Below are 18,092 nucleotides of genomic sequence, written 5' to 3'. Positions count from 1 at the left end.
GAAAAGTATACTATAACCAGCACAGGAGTATGACAAATAATTGTACCAAGTTTCGTTAAAATCCGTCGAGTAGTTTTTGTTTCTATAACGGTTATACAGACAGACAGACAGACAAAAATTTTACTAATTGCATTTTTGGCATCAGTATCGATCCCTAATCACCCCCTGATAGTTATTTTGGAAATATACTTCATGTACAGAATTGACCTCTCTACACATTTATTATAAGTATATAGATATAGAAGAAGTATAGATTAAATTTGAGAGACCGATTACTGTACATTATTGAAGGTAAATGGATGTGGTGGTTTTCATTAAAGCAACGGAAGCCAAAATAACAGTTTTAGGTATTTTTATCTGTCTTTATGTTTGTACATCCATGACGCACAAACTACTGCATAAAATTGAATGCAATTTTCCCTGATGTATTGCTAGAGGTGTAACTTAAAATATAGATCTCATTTTCTCTCGGAAAAACTTTTTGCCTCGGGTGGAGCTGCGACCAAAAATTATTTAATTATAAATACGCATATCATTAATAATAGATTTAAACTTTTCTAGATTTGAAGAGACATCTGTGAACTACCCGGTATGTAAAGTAAACGACACAAGCTGCCTCGGCGGCTTCCCTCGTCTGTACCAGGAGATCAAAACCTTACTCAAGCAGTACCCTGATGCTCTACTTCTAAATGCCGGAGACGTCTACCAGGGTACCTACTGGTACACCTTCTTCAAATGGAATGTCACCGTGGAATTCATTAATATGCTTCCCAATGATGCTCATGTAAGTATATTTGAGAGGATTGAGGTTTTGGATATTACGATTCGTGGTTGAAAGCAGCGGTTATTTCTTAGAATCCTGAAATTGTAAAAAATTGGGTATGAGACGAGCAAATATGACTTAATGGTAATAACCACAGTTGGTAAAGAATAATAGCAATGTTTCACATAGAATTTTGAAAATGGGGTTCCTACAAAATAATGGAGATCCTTGACATGTTATGTTGAGTTTCATATAACTTCGTAATTTTAATGACACTAATGCTCTTCAAATTGGAATAAACCACTGCTGCGTGATGCACGAAAGAAATAAATTAAACATCTTCCCAACGAACGCCAAGCCAGTATAGTAGACTTAAATATACTGTAGAAGCACGTATATAATAATGTAATAATAATACCAGCCCTATTTTATGAACTGTCCCACTACTAGGCACGGGACTACTTTACTACTGAGAGGGATGGGCACTTAGTCCACCACACTGGCCTAGTACGGATTGGTAGACACTCTCAAAATTCGTATAGAGAATTTCTCAGGTATGCAGGTTTCCTCACGATGTTTTCCTTCACCATTGCATGTATAATTGTATTTAAATAGAAATAAATATAAATATCTACTTTTATTTAGAGCTCATTTATCTGTGATTAAACATATTTCGTTTCTAGGCGATAGGAAACCATGAGTTCGACGACTCCATTGTTGGGCTGGTGCCATACTTACAACGTCTTAAGGGGCCTGTCCTGGCCGCCAACCTGGATACCAGCTTAGAGCCGTCGCTCTCAGGGCTGTACAAGCCTCACGTGGTGGTAGAACGGCATGGTAGGAAGATTGGGATCATTGGATTGATTACCACTTCTACTAAGGTATGTATATCTAGATATATAAAAATGAATCCCTATTTCCCTTGGTCATGCCATCACGCGTGAACGGCTGGACCGATTACACTATTTTTTGTTGTTGTGTTTGTTATTGTCAGGAGAAGGTTATAATGAAAGAAAAAATTCAAAAAATTGCGCGGAAATTAGAAAATTTAAGAAAACTTAACGACAATATTAGCTTTACATAACTGTCAGTGGTTTGAAATAACTGTCAGCGATCGACAGAATGCGCGCGTGCATACATAGTTAAGACGGGGCAACGTCTGTCGGGTCACATAGTTTATAATATAGATAGTGTGACGCATTTTTCCCTATTCAAACTAGTGCTGTATCGTAAATGCTTTGGGTATCATATTTTTGAGACTGCCTCGGTGGCGTAGTTGTATAACGGTACGATTGTGTTGCTAAGGTCTCGTGTTGGATCCTCGTGTCGGGAAAAGTGATATTAGGTTTTTCTACTCAATATCAGCCGGAGTCTACATTTGTGCCCGATATGGCGATAGGCTCGCCCCCTCTACTCAAGGATTGACTCCAATACCTCATGGCAATATCATACTAACATTATTGTGTCTTTTTTCTAGTTCCCTTATCGAGGACAAGGGACTTTTTCTACATATATTTACTTTTCTGTATTTTTGTAATTCTTATCTTACGATAACATCTTTATTCTATTTATCCTAGTTCCATAGTCAGTTTTAGTCTATTTTAGTTCTATTTATCTTATCATATTAATTTCCCTATCTTATAACATAACATCCGTTTTTTTATTACTAATTATATATAACCTATTATTATATATTTAGTAACACTATTTCTTACTTATTTCTATTCACTTCTAATACTATTGTATCTTAAAGTGAAGTAGTTTCGACAAAAAAAAAATTGCTATATCCTTAAAAAGACTTTTTTTTCCAGACATCTTCAAACCCGGGCGAGGTTATATTTCTGGACCCCATACCAATAGTTCAGAGAGAAGCACAGTTATTGACCGATCAAGGCGTCGATATAATAATAGTTCTGTCTCATTGCGGATTGGATGTTGACATGTAAGTATTTTTACTACCTCCTAAAAAGTTCTAAAAATATATTATAATACAAAGTCCTCGCCGTATCTCTCTGCCTGTCTGAACGCGATAAACTCAATAACGTTTTCCATATCGTTTTACGTTGAAAAAAAAATGTAATGTGGCTCATGCTGTGACTGCTTGTAACTAGATTTATAATTACATAAGAGACTGTTACTATATACATGTGTGAATTTAAATTGAATTTTAAACTCCGTTAACAGACCGTTTACCATAAATAAATAACTAGTTTCAATTAAATTTGGTAGAAATATAGTTTGAGACACTGGGAAGGGTATAGACTACTTCTTATCCGGAAAACCTCTTTCACGCGGACGAAACTGCGATGAAAATGTAGTACTAATATTTTTTTTAATCTTTATTTATTTCGGGATTTTTATCCAGCTAAGTTATGCCAACCCCATAGTACCTTAATATGGCTTATACTATTTTATCTCACATATAAACAATATCTGTATGTAATAGTACTAATATAAAAATACAGATACTACAAACACCAGTGTCTGAATGGTTCTTACGTCTGTTTGTTGGGAAATGTTGTGAGCGTGCAGCGTACCATGAAAATCCCGTTACGTTAATTCTCCTGCTAGTCACGCTGGGGGAACATCCAGGACAGTTCCAGCTACTGTGACCTCAGTACGATCAATAAGCAACATCGATGTTAAAAGTGAACTATGCTAGTTGTTATTCTCGATTTCGCGCGTTAGTTCTTCGCCGTGTTCCATGTCATTTGCTAAGCTATTAATTGTTATGTATAAAAACCGGAGAAGTATAAGTTGGACTCGTGCACCGAGGGTTCCGTACAAATTTGTAGGGAAATATGTTGATATAAATATGGTATCTGAGTAATATAATATAAATATATTTTTATATAAGCGACTTTATTTAAATAACAATTAAATATTCTTATTTACTTTGACTTATAAATCCAACTATGTTCATCTACGTGATGAATAAAGTCTTTTATATTATATATTTTATGTTCAAACTTGACAAACTTAGCTTTGTTTATAATAGTAAATTCGCTTTTTGTTATTAAAATACGTGTTTAAGGTTTTCAGATTTTTTCCCTTTGCTGTAAGGCGTTGCTACTTGCCAAATTTTATAATCCTAGGTCAACGGGATAGGTTAGGTCCCTAAAGGTTTGGATTTCCTTGAGAAATCGCAAAAAAGCGAAAAAATCTGTCATATTTTCTTTTGATCGCTTTAACTTACAAGTTCAATTATTTGACAACTGACAGTGACCATTTACCTGAGTTTTTGATATAAATGTCAACTTGATAACTCCACGTGTTCCCCAGAAAAAGGGTCTTGACATACAGATAGACGGACAGACGGGCATGCGGATATACAGACCTACGGATAAACGATAAAAAAAGTCTTCTTATAAGGGTTCTTTTTAACATACGGATCTCTAAACAAGAGTTGCGTTGCTTCGTTGTGGTGTAAAGAATCAAGACATCTTCGTGGCATTAATACTAGCTTTTTTTTATTTAATAGAAAATCACATTATCGCTGAATGCTACAATTTCATTTCAGAGACGGTTTTAAATATGTATGTAGATCAGCTAGTTTATGATATTTTTTTTTGTTTTGTTTTTTTTTTTTTTTTTTTTTTTTTTATACGGCCATTACCATCCCCACTGAACCTGATGGTAAGTAGAGTGAGGTCCAATAGAATGTCGACTGAGCAGAGATGATTATCCCACGACAGTCGACACAATTATGCCGGCCTGTTGGAACCAGATATACACATATGCTGATCTCGGAACGCGATATATTTACGTGGCCCACTATGGCGGTTTAAAAGGCAGAGTTTTAGGCTAAATATTAACTTTAATACTGACCAACTAGTTGTTGAAATTGTTCCACCGTCGAGTTTTCGTAGACAGCCCTGGCGGCACATACCTGAAGTTCATTATAAATTAATAGGCTTTATAAACGACTTAACAAAATTGCTATTATATCCTTTTAACTACAAAAAGATGTTATAAAAAACATTCACGTCGAATTGATAACCTCCTCTTTTTTGATGTCGGTTAAAACTGTATTTATTCATTGTTTACGTATATTTTATTATGCATGTGACCGTACTGCAACTGGTGGGGAAGTAGGCATGGGCGTTGGGGGTTAAGGGTTCGCTTTCCGATTCCAGTAAATTTGTTGGTATTTTATATATGTGTCAGGATTCCTAAGAACATATTAATACATGAAGAAAACATTTTGTACCCTTTATTAAGCAGATTGCACATGCGGAGGAGGAGGAGATTTGGGATACTTAAAGTTTATATAGAAAAATAATATATAACTACTGGACTAATGTTCATTAAAATATAGTAATATATCATAATAATATATAATAATATTAGCCCTGTTTTATATACTGTTCCACTGTTGGGCACTGACCTCTACTATTGAGAGATTTTAGGCCTTAGTACACCACGCTGGCTTAATTCGGATTAGTAGACTTCCTACACCCTCAAAATTCCTATAGAGAACTTCTCAGGTATCAGGTATACAGGTTTCCTCTCGATATTTTCCTTCACCGTTATAGCAAGCGATAGTTCACAAAGAATACACACATAATTTTAGAAAAGTCAGAAGTCTGTGTGCTGTGATTTGGACCTACGAAAATTCGTCTTGGCAGTCCGGTCCACACCCAACTAGGCTATAGCCGCTTTAGTTAAAAATACATTAATACACAAATGCCAATAGACAAGTTCTCCAGCATAACTCAAGACTTCATCTCTGAAACCTTTCCACCAACCGCTGATACCATAATCTACGCTTTCAAAACGATTTATTAAGACTATCGACTTTACTCAACTTACGACCCATTTAAATGCAAAACTAATGTTCATTTTATATATTTTATAATAAAGTTGTCGTCAGTGCATAGGGTCGTAGATTATAACAACGGAAACTTGGAATATATTACCTCGATTTTAGCAGCCATGTTGTAAAACTGTAGCTGGTGGTTGGATATATTTTATATCCGCCCGGATAGCGACCACCGCGAGGTATTAAAATTCGAAATAGTGGCCCACATGTGTCGTGTTCCGGGATCAGCCTGTGTATATCCAGTTCCAAGAAGCCGGCATGATTGTGTCGACTGTCGAGGGATAATTATGTCTCATCAGTCGATATTGTTGGATCCCACTCCATTTACCATCAGGTGCAGTGGGTTTAATTTTTTTATAGCTTTGAATGATGAAACGAGCTTGCCGTTCGCCTGATGGTAAGCGATACGACTGCCCATAAACAGTAGAACCAGAGATTTAGAGACTTTCCCGTCCACACACCTACTTCTGTAAGCCAGGATCAGTAGTAGCACGCATTTTATGACACCGAGCGGTGAAACTCGGCGAGTCTTAGAGAATACTAATTTGTCTTTATCCTGTAACAAAAGTAATCAAATAGAAACGGAGTACTTGGAAATATTTCCAATAATTAGTCCCGCGTATACTAATATATCTATATTTGTAATATTACGCGTATTTTGTTACAGACAAATAGCAAAGACCGTGGGAGAGAACATTGATGTCATAGTGGGCGGGCACACCCACAGTCTTCTGTGGAATGGAACGTCTCCAAGCAACGAGACTATATCCGGGCCTTACCCAATCACGGTCGAACATGAAAATGGCCACAAGGCAAGTTTTAAAATTCCATTTACCCGACTAACTAATGTGGGTAGTATTTTCTTTCTGTTCTGGTTTCAATTATTCTACTAATATTATTAATGCCAAAATTTGTGAGAATGGATGAGTGTATGTTTGTTTGTTCCTCTTTCACAAAAAAAACTACTGAACGGATTTGGATAAAACTTTACAGTAATATTGGTTATGCATCAGAATAACACATAGGCTACAATTTATAATGATTGTGTGTAATCGGTCCTAATATAAGGATACATATCAAGTAAGTCGGAAAAAAAATATCCGGGAAAACTCTATCACGCGGGCGAAGCTGCGAGCAAAAGCTGGTTGATGGTAAATAGAAGGGAAGAATAATATTATTTATTTAATCCCGCAAAAACTATGGAGGCGTAGGTATCTATCAGGAAGTATGAGAAACTATGTAGTCGAAACACAATACATATAAATTTTTTTACAAGCAAAGAAATAAATATTTACAAATACGAAGTACGAGCCACTTTCAAATTTCAATCACACTGAGAATACCTACCGTTAAAATCACAGATAAATCCCACGTAAAGCGAGATTTGGCAAAAATCAGCTCAAAAGAATTTTCGTTTACCTGATAAATAATTAAATTGGATAGACATTTGACTTCTGATTGGCCCTGCTTGCGATTGTTATTTTGTTCTGCTGACTGTACACTGTTTTTCTGACGTTAGTTACGAAAGCCAATTAGCTCGACGCCATTTTAGAATTTGAACGTTCGAAAATCAAATTCATTTACTTTTTAAAAGAAATTCTGGAATGTGACGTTACTTTTCTATTTTTGAAATATGGGAAACTTAATAATAATTTAGATGTGTCTAATGATTAATTATCTTAGGGCTGCGCATATATGGCAGAGCGCAGCGCAAATAGTTTTTACTGTCAAACTATTATCAACTGTATCTTCCGTGTAATAACATTCAAAATCAATTAACCACTTTATTGTGCGCCGGCCCTTAGTATCGATTTACAAGAAATCCTATTTGTTATTATAGTTATGTGTACGTGTAAGAATCATGATAATATAATTATACTTAATTCGAAGCAAAAAAGGTTATCAGTTAATATATTTCTAATGTGTCATGTTTCATTCGTTAATACGCTAGTTTACACGTATATTATAATAGAGAGTAATTATTATATAATTTCCCAATCGATAGCGACACAAATCCTAAGAATGAAAGTCCAAGTCATGGCGTCACTAGCATGGGTGATATCCGGGCCATTCAATTAGTGTCACCCTGTGGCTTATAAAATTAATTTGATAGGCAATTTCACGGACTTTAATTGAACCCGATTAATTTAACGGCGATAGTTGTTTTAGGCGCAATTTTTTTTGACAATGTCTCTCTTCCTGTGTGACATACTCTATTGTGTTGCTCTGAGCCGGCTCCTCTTCCTTGCTACGCTACTGATACCAAGTGTTAACTTACGTGTGTTCTTGCATTAACTATTCAGGCATATTTACCTTCTAAATATTTTCAATAGATTTTTTTATCTGGCCATGTTTGGTCAATGGACCCTTATTTTATATAAACACGTATGTTTTGTACGTGTACGGCTATGTGACCACACTGCGCGTCGCCAGTCGACACAATTATGCCGGCCTGTTGGAACCGGATATATACAGGCTGATCCCGGAAAACACACTTATATGTGCCCCTATGGCTTTTAACACCTTGTGTACGGTGGTCGCTATCTGGACGAATGAAAAATACATTCTACCACCAGCAGATATATTCTGGATTATATGTAAAAATGAAAGGCTTGAAAATGAAAGGCATAAGAGATTTTAGGGCCGCGTTTAGTTTTTTTTAGATTCTTTGATATTTTAACGTCCATAAATAACCGCATAATTGAAATGAGTAGGACTGTTGTAAACAGGTCTTCCTAATTATATGACTGGTTAGAGGTGATCATCTCAGTTGATATCCGGATATATTTCTTAGTGAGCAGTTGCAGAGAGCTCACAATGCCGTGCGCAAAAACTTCAAAAATAAATGCTCCAGGTGAGGCTCGAACTCACAACCCCGGCATACCTCGTACTGTCTATAAGTACCGTGCGCTAACCTATTACGCCACTGGAGCCGTGGGCTCACATGACCTGATTATCCACCGCTTGCAAAGAATAGCGATTGTTCTATTATTATTCCTTCTGTACCTCTGTAAAATTGTCAAATACTATTATTAAGTTTCGGGCTCACTGAAAATTAAGTATGTTTTACGTTGATAAGGTAAAATGACCCCTATACACGCGGTAAGTTCAACTTCATGTCCAGTGAAAGCTGTTGTGTTCTTTGAACAATGGAAAAAGCGTTCTTGTCAACCATTTTGAGTTTTAACAGACTGGAATTAGGATTTGTACCCAACATGTGGTGGGCTCTCATTAGCTTGGAGAAGAGTGTGGCATTAAATACGTTTCTGTCTGAGGGTCTAGCCACAAAGTTGCGGCTCTGAGCTTCGACTTAGCGCCGCGCGTCGAGCGACAAAAATAAATGTACGGAGAAGTATGTAGCATGCTTTGTGCCGAGCGGTGTGCGGAAGCGGTGAGCGAGCGAGACAGATGTATGGGGGAATAGGAACAGAGCAGTGCAGATAGTGACATCGTTATTCAGGTTTCATGACGTCGGAAACGCGTTACAGCCCGCTTGCCGCTAGACCCATTTCCCTAAATCGCTGCAGTATTACATAGGTGGTATTGCATACATACAGCTGAATGGGCCCATTCTTGGAGCAATATTTGTTAACGTTATGTAGGATTTTATGTTTATAATTTTTTATCTTTGTTCCAACAACAAACTTGTTTCTTTCTTCTTAAATTGGCTCTAACACTTAAACTAATAATTTTGCAAAATTAAATAGTAAATGTAATATAAATTAATCTCTTAATTTCAGGTGCTTATAGTTACAGCGTCTGCGTTTACAAAATACTTAGGAAACATAACAGTTTACTTCGACGCCAGTGGGAATGTCCAAATGTTTGACGCGACACCTATATTTTTAAACCGGTCGATACCTGAAGGTTTGTATATCTACATATTTTTATACATACAAAGTGATTCCACTGGACCTGGTAAGTGGAGTGGGGTCCAATAAAATGACAACTGACTACAATGACTGACTAGACTGAGAGATGATTGACGGGACTAAGAGATGATTGAGGAGACTGAGAGATGATTATCTCTCGGCAGTTAACACAATTATGCCGGCCTATTGGAACCGGATATATATTGGCTGATTCCGGAACGCGACACACTTATGTAGGCCACTATGGCGGGTTTTAACACCTTGTGTACGGTTGTTATCCACGGATATCAAATATTTCCTACCAACAGCATAAAATACAAAGCTAAAGAGTTTGTTTGTTTATTTGAACGAGCTAATCTCAGGAACTACTATACCGATTTTGAAATATTTTTCACTAGTAAGAAGCTACTCTTGGGTGCTAAAGACTACTTTTTATCACGGGAAGATATTTATCCCGGAAAAACTATTTAGCGGTGTAAAGGTAGACACCGCTGTAGAGGAACAGATGGTTGCGTTCGCCTATGGAAGGGTAACATTCCCAGTCAGGCAGATGTTACGCCTGACCGGCCGCGGCCCCTCCGACAGTTCCTATTCGAAGGTGGTATATATGCAACGCGTCGCTCACATTGTGCAAGTGTAATCCAGGATCGTCTGTCGCCATCTTGTGTGATTGCTATGCGATAAATCACTATAGTTGTGTCAATACCACATCGGTCTTCTCGAAGTTCCGCTGATGTTGACGAGATGGCGGTATGTATACTAATTATACCGCTACAACTATTTTAAGCTCGCGGAGTCGCATGGTATGTCGCGTGTCTGAATTACCCTCCGGTTTCAAAGAGGCCGGAATGTTTGTGTCGACTGGTCGTATCTCTCGTTAGAAAATACTCTATCTAGACCCTAATCCACTTACTACCAGGTATCCGTAGAAAGACTTATTTCTTTTTCTTTTTAGGCACAATGTCCTCTTTATTTGCATGAAGTGATCACTTTTTCATATTGTGCAACTAGTTAAAAACTGCAAATGTAATTTTGATTTAGTATAACAATTGTTTGTGAATTCATATTTAAAAAAAAATGGACACCATTTTCAATTATCTCTATTGTAAGCACTAGGTATCACACGAAGTCTGTCTGTTTCACGGAATATTTTGTTTTTATTTTTACGTCTTATGACACAGATGGATTCCAGATAATTTCTCTTTTAGCCTACCTCCCAGCAATTGTAAATAATTTTCTGTATGTAAGACATTCCGATTTGCTTTCTCTGAGTTTTTAAATCTGGAAATGTGAGGATAATATTTTACGTTCATTTTATTTTAACACAAATTACATTTGAGGTTTCGAATTAATATAGCAAGCGATGATTCAACAAGGATATTGGAAGAAATTTCTTTTAAAACTGACTGGAACGCTAATTACCAAAATTAATTATGAGTTGCTTAAGGTTGATTATTAATTTAATTCAGAATGTCACCGCAAAAGCTCCCTAATTATTTTTTTTATGTGTTATAATCTGACTGTCATAAGCGATTATTTAATGATGCCGGCTTATGTCAATTTTGTAATAAAATATAATGAGTTCTTTTTTATTTTTATTTTGGCTTCCGCGTTTACTGGTTGTAGGTCTTTCATATGTGAGAGTCGGCCTGGGTAGGTACTATCGCAATGTCTATTTCTACCGCCTTGTAGCAGGGTGTAGTCACTGTTGTGTTCCGGTTTGAAGGACATTGTAGCTAGTATAATTGGACATAATAAGACTTAACATCTCATGTCTCAGGATGACGATCGCAGTGGATTATTAAACAATACATTGTAATTAAAGGTGTCGGATGGTATTTCTACTGTTCATGGGCGGTCGTATCGCTTACCATCAGGCGAACGGCAAGCTCGTCTCGTCATTCATGGCCAGTTTTGCGTCGACCTTAATAAGCGCAACTTTTTTTTCCAGATCCAGAAATAAAAAATCTTCTGCAACCGTACTCTCAGTATATCCATAACATGATAGAAGAAGTGATTGGGAAGAGCAACGACTATCTACCAGACGAGGGTTGCGCGTCTCAGGAATGCGCAATTGGGAATCTCGTAGCTGATGCGTTTTTGGAAGAGGTATGGAATTGTGTATATTATTTTAAATTTATCATTATTTTCTATTGCTTTGAATGATGAGACGGGCTTGTTCGCCTGATGGTAAGCGATACGATCGCCTGTAACAGTAGAAACATTATCCAACACCTTGAATTACAAAGTATTCCACTGCGCTCGCTATCCTGAGACATGAGATATTATGTCTTATTATGTCCAGTAGTTATACTGACTACAATGTCCTTCAACCCGGAACACAACAGTAATTACACACTGCTGCTTGGCGGCAGAAATAGTCATTGCGGTGGTACATACCCAGGCGGACTCCCACATATGAGAGACCTACCACCAGTAAACCGCTGACCACCATTTTATCACTGAAGTATTTGAAAATTTGTATATTTTTGAAGTTTTCTATATTTTTCTTGGTATTAAATTTACTAATGCCAATATACACGCTTAGGAGACGATATAAACATACAATTATCGACTAACTGTATCAAATAATTGTATTTGACAACTTCTATTTTGAATAGTGATTTCCAAACATAAAAATAATTAGATATAAAAATAACAAAATCAAAACTTTTTCCAGAGTAGGTTGAAAAAACCAAGCAATTTAACAACTGTAGCATTACTTGTGAGGAATAATGTTCGAGCATCGTTGCCTAAAGGAGGTAAGTTACGTCTGTATAGAAACCAGTGGCGAAGGGTGAAAATACCGAAAATGAAACCGATATAACTTATAAGTACTAGTAATAGCGACGGCTAAAAGCCTAATTGACTTAAACAAAATTTTTTTGCGTTATGTTACATACATATTGTTTCGGGTCCGTATTGACCACTGTATTACATCGTTTTTTGTTTTGATTAAATGAAACGCAGAACAGGGCCCTTATTCTGTTTGATAGTGTAAACGCGTAACGCGGCCGTGTCATGTTATCTTCGAGAAATGTGTGTAGAATGGTATTCTGTAAGCCAAATTTCTATAGTACTGAACATGATGGGTTGTGTTACGTGCTTGTTACGCACTGTCAAAATAACGTGCGGGATAGAGAATAAGGCCCCTGACCATGCGTTGACATTTTTATTCGAACTGAGTTGACAAGCAAAAAAAAGGAAAAAATGGCTACTGTTAATTTTAGTTTTTATAATGAGCGCAAGATGGCTCTTATCAAAAATTTATCATTTTTGTGTACATGTTTAAAAATATATTATATATTGCTGTAACACATATTTAAAATCAGCATTTTTTTTCCATGATTTTTTAACCTAGTAAAAAAATGTCGAAAAAAAAATGTTTAAGTTAATTAGCCTTTTAAATGTCGACATGTATAAATGCAGTCTGCAAATCGTTGTAATGATAATGATTTTACATAAATTACGAAAAGGAAGCCGGCAAGAATCGGATTTTATGAACCGTTCGCCCGTGAACACTATGTAGCTGTTATAAACGAGTTGAACACACGCTCCTTGTTATTTTAATTTATTAGAATTGAATGATTAGAGCATGTCGTTTGTCTGATGGTATGCGATACGACCGCCCATAAACAGCAGCAAGATAAGCAGATTTTTTTTAACATAACCCTACGTTTGTTAGCCTGGCAAAGGCCGGTTTATACAAACAAAATGGACTTTCGGGTGAGCGCTTTAGGCGCTCGCAACCATTGAAAATTAAGCGACCATGCTTAGGGCAACCCACTAACGGGTTACAAACCTCGGCTCCGGACGTTGACTAGGAGAGGATAAAACATCAACGATTAGGGAAAAAATGATGTGTGTGATGTGTGTGATTAAACGTGACGCCTGCTGATAAAAAATAGCAATAGCATTCACAATGAAATAATTTAAAATGTCCGTAGTAACATATATAATATATATAATAATAATAAGTGATCTTAAGTGTTATTTAGAAACAATAATAATTATCTTTATAAATTGCTTTGATGTACCATAAGTGCTACTGTGTTCACCTTCGTAATTAATAAAGTACTAATATTTTTTTTATTTAGACGTTTATAATTTAATCATTATTTTTTTAAATTTAAAGTATTTCTAATTCAGATATAAATCTTGTTCTCTATTATGTTTTGAGGCGGATACTTTAGAAGCAAAACTTGATTGTACTAGTTGCGTCGCTGCCTTAATAGAGGCTAAAAGCATAAGCCAATGTATGTATCTATGCATTAGATAAAATATGAAATTCCAACAATGTTTGAGGTTTTTATAAAACTAGATAATATTTGAGTACTGCTGCTCAGCGATAGAAATAGACAAAACCATCGTACCTACACAGATTCTGGTTTAATATATATTTTATTTTCAGATATAATACGAGGGGCAGTGATAAACATATTACCATTTACAAATAATGTGGTTTCCTTTGAAATACGAGGGAAGTATATTCTAGAAGCTCTGAAGCATTGTATTGAACCTTATTGGAACATCCATCCGTATGCTGGGCCCTTGTTACCTCAAGTTTCAGGTAAATATAGAATATCGTTTTATATACCCAACTAGCTTTTGCGCGCGGCTTCGTCCGCGTGAAGAAGTTTTCCAAGATAGAAAGTCTATAACCTTCCCTGGGTTTTAAACTATCTCCATACCAAATTTCATAAAAATCCGTTCAGTATATTTTGAGAAAATCGATAACATACAGATACACAGAAAAGGGGACTTGGTTTTATAATACGCATGTATAGATAACTTTCTCGATGGCGTAGTTGTGTTTCGTGCACGGTCGACCACCGCTGTAAGGTCCCGGGTTCGATCATCTAGTATTTAATCATATTTCATTAATAAAATAATATTAGCCCACTGCTGAGCACGAGCCTCCTCTACTAGTGAGAGGGATTAGGCCTTAGTCCACCACGCTGGCCTAGTGCGGGTTGGTAGACTTCACACACCTTCGAAATTCCTATAAAGAGCTTCTCAGATTTGCAGGTTTCCTCACGATGTTTTCCTTCACCGTTAAAGCGAACGATAAATTCACTAAGAATACACACATGATTTTTAGAAAAGTCAGAGGTGTGTGCCCTTGGGATTTGAACCTGCGGACATTCGTCTTGGCAGTCCGTTCCACACCCAACTAGGCTATCGCCGCTATTTCATTGTTACATCTAAACATATTTCATTGTTATATCTAAATGATTAAATGGCATAAATACAAAATATTAATTTAGCATAACAAAGCAGTATTTTTTAACTCCCTTGTCTCGAAGTGAACTGAGACTCGCAAAAGATATCCAAAGAACTGGTATTTGCAAGAAAATGCATATAACTTTAATCCTTCCAGTTTGCTTTCCCTCGCAGCGTTAAAGAGATGGGCGAAATTTTATTTCCACACTTTTTGATCTTATCTTTTTAATTTACTTAGAATTTGTGATGAAATTTGCGAGTTCATGACGTCACTAGTATATTTTCGATGTCATGACTTTCTACATCTATTTTTCTTTCGGTATAATGTAAAATTCTTTTCAGTTTTAACACTTGGATGATTACAATTTTACCTCTATTAACGTTTATTATAAAACTAGCTTTTGCCCGCGGCTCCGCCCGCGTTATAAATTTTTTCAGGCTAAAGTTTTCCATTATAAAAGTAGTCGTTTCCCGGGAGCCTATGTTCTTCCCAGGGTCTCAAACTGTCTCCATACCAAATTTCATCTTAATACGTTGGGTAGTTTTTGAGTTTAACACGTTCAGACAGACAGATGCAGCGGGGACTTTGTTTTATAATATATTTTTAGAACTTTTAAAGTGGAACAATCCCGTCATACATCATTGTTGCATAACTTTAACCGTTTACGCAGCGCAGGCAACGGAAGCTCTCAAAACTTATAATTTTCCCCGTTTTTGCAACATGTTTCATTACTGCTCCGCTCCTATTGGTCATAGCGTGATGATATATAGCCTATAGCACTCTAGGAACAAAGGGCTATCCAACACAAAAAGATTTTTTTAGTTCGAATCGATAGTTCCTGAGATTAGCCATTATTGCTCCGCTCCTATTGAATATAGCGTGATGATATATAGCCTATAGCACTCCACGAACAAAGGGCTATCCAACGCAAAAATATTTTTTCAGTTTGGACCGGTAGTTCCCGAGATTAGCCATTACTGCTTCGCTCCTATTGGGTATAGCGTGATGATATATAGCCTATAGCACTCCACGAACAAAGGGCTATCCAACGCAAACAGAATTTTTCGGTTTGGACCGGTAGTTCCTGAGATTAGCGCGTTCAAACAAACAAACAAACAAACTCTTCAGCTTTATATAATAGTATAGATATAAGTTAGAAAACTAAAAAGAAATGTGTAGAGGCTATGAAAATTTCATAATTTTATTTTGAAACACCAACAGCTGTAATGTTTTTGGCAAAGCTTAGTATTAAAGAAGATACTGTAATATTTCATTTAAAAGATGCTTAAAATGCTCTCGATAAGACAAACAGAAACAGAAACCTGATAGATAATAATATTATTAGGATCTTGCAGCGATGTTAATTTTAAATAAAATAACCATTTCCGACTTGAAAAATACTTACACAAATATTTCACCAACCAACCGACCAGTACGACGGTCAATGAACAACTAACTCGGTCTGTCAAGAGCTGAGTGTTCCCATAGTATTGTTTGTGAATACCAGTGTTAATCTTAAAATTAATTACTCTCCAGGTTTACGAGTGGCATTAAACACAACAGAACCACGCCAAGTAGTATCAGTTGAAGTGAAGGAAGGCGATCAATACAAGCCGTTACAAATGGAGCAGATGTACCAGGTAGTGACTCTGGACTTCCTCAGGAGAGGACGAAGCGGGTTCAAGGTAATTATAATGTAATACTAACTGAAAGACTTCATTGCGGACAATGCAATACCACGTAACTAGTACTGGTAAACACCGCGTAGGTGCCAAAAAATCACAATTGATATTGTCACTTGAGGTCAGAGCTTGTCGTACTGTTTACGAAAGCGAATCCGAAAATTTGAAAGCAAAAATTAAATTTGTATCTATCTAAAAATAAAGCATCGAATGATATCAAAATAATAAATTAAGAAGGTATTAAATTTAAAGAGACTTCTCAAAATATAGATAGACCCTTAGGGCCTATTACAAGAGTTTAAAGTAAATTTTGTCATAATTATTGTATTAAACATCTAATGTAGATAGTACTACTATTTTTTGGGATCATTGATTAGAATGTGACTTTTTTATTTAGTCGACTTATAGATTCTGGTATATTATGTCGAACAGAATCACTCAGATGTGAGATAGACTAGTGAAATCAACATAACCGTTCTACTCACCCCCCAAGTGACGGTAGCGATAATATATTTTTCCGGGCGACAAAAAAAGTCCTTAACATTTGTCTCATTATTTTCAGATGTTCAAAGACCACGGAAAAAATTCAATGTCACACAGAAAAGATGCCGTCGTTGTTGAAAATTATATCAAAGCAATCACACCAATTACACCGTCAGACTTAATACAAAATAGACTAATTATAATGAATTAATTTTAATAGTTAATATATGTTGTTGATACTTTTTATAAATGATAAATTATTTAATTTATTGCTTTATTGCGGCTGCGTAAAGTTGTTTTTCGTAAGACTGCTGTCTTTGCACCCGTCACTGGACCTCCTTTATGCCATGATTACTGACTGTGAAGCAATGGCATGCATTTTGACACTGAGCCTTGTACTTAAGCGAGTGTTTACAATATGAGAACACTATTCCTTCACATAAGAAAAATAATGAAATAAAGAGCACAGAGTTGGTAACAATTACCCCCATTTTCGTAGAAGTTTTTTTATCTAAGGACGGAGTAAAGCTGTGATAACAAGTCTGTTACTCAGTGCTGACGGCATGGCAGCCTTCGCAGTGCGTAGCCATAGGGCCGTTGTGATTGGCCAATATTGTTGTATCTCAATATAGAAACAGACTTGTTATTACAGCTTTACTCCGTGCTTAGATAAAAAACATCTATGAATAAGGGGGTTATTATCTACTTTAAGATTTAAATTCGCATTTCATCATCAGCCACATAAAGTTTACTGCTGAACAAAGGCCTCCCCCAAAGATTTCCAGACGGATCTGTCGAAAGTGGTCTGCCCAGCGTGTTCCTGCGACCTTTATCAAATCGTCTGTTCACCAAGCAACGCTGCGCTTGCCGTTACTGGCTGTTGGCAAATTCGGATAATAATTAATTTATTTTTATTATAGATTCACACGTTGCGTCAAGATAGTTGGAAATGGAACGGAATGCCTAGAAGAAGGTTAGCAGGTTCAAAGCCTAAGACACATTCTGACTTCGAAGTTATGTCTATTGTTTATCAGTTCGTTTTCGCCTTAATAGCGATGGGAACTTGGTGAGAAAATCTACATACCTAAGAATTCTATATTGGAATTTGTAAAATATATCAACTTTGCTAATCTGCAATAGACCAACGTGGTAGATTAAAACTTATACCCTCAATAGTACAGGAGGCCCGTGCCCAGTAGTGAGATTGTAAATAATACAGGGCTGTTATTGTTTTTATATCATGTCA

General features: G+C 36.4%; 1 protein-coding gene and 1 non-coding gene across 2 annotated transcripts in view; one reads left to right on the top strand and one right to left on the bottom strand.

The window, feature by feature from the left end:
* The window catches only part of LOC115449824 (apyrase), a 34,357-nt gene extending 17,246 nt beyond the window's left edge, over positions 1 to 17,111 (top strand). The window contains exons 2-11 of the mRNA XM_030177717.2: positions 562 to 784; positions 1,447 to 1,644; positions 2,575 to 2,705; positions 6,253 to 6,397; positions 9,326 to 9,452; positions 11,409 to 11,566; positions 12,138 to 12,219; positions 13,869 to 14,027; positions 16,218 to 16,366; positions 16,926 to 17,111. Coding sequence (XP_030033577.2) covers positions 562 to 784; positions 1,447 to 1,644; positions 2,575 to 2,705; positions 6,253 to 6,397; positions 9,326 to 9,452; positions 11,409 to 11,566; positions 12,138 to 12,219; positions 13,869 to 14,027; positions 16,218 to 16,366; positions 16,926 to 17,057 — 1,504 coding nt within the window. The 3' untranslated portion in view covers positions 17,058 to 17,111. The remainder of the gene's footprint in view (positions 1 to 561; positions 785 to 1,446; positions 1,645 to 2,574; positions 2,706 to 6,252; positions 6,398 to 9,325; positions 9,453 to 11,408; positions 11,567 to 12,137; positions 12,220 to 13,868; positions 14,028 to 16,217; positions 16,367 to 16,925) is intronic.
* Positions 8,432 to 8,518, bottom strand: Trnai-uau. The gene is given in 2 exon segments: positions 8,432 to 8,467; positions 8,481 to 8,518. It is a non-coding gene; the product is annotated as a tRNA-Ile (tRNA).
* Positions 17,112 to 18,092: the final 981 nt, after the last annotated feature.

Source organism: Manduca sexta, chromosome 9 (assembly GCF_014839805.1).
Source record: "Manduca sexta isolate Smith_Timp_Sample1 chromosome 9, JHU_Msex_v1.0, whole genome shotgun sequence".
Taxonomy (NCBI): Eukaryota; Metazoa; Arthropoda; class Insecta; order Lepidoptera; family Sphingidae; genus Manduca; species Manduca sexta.
The sequence above is the reverse complement of the archived record's forward strand: the minus strand, read 5'-3'. Positions and strand labels throughout refer to the sequence as shown.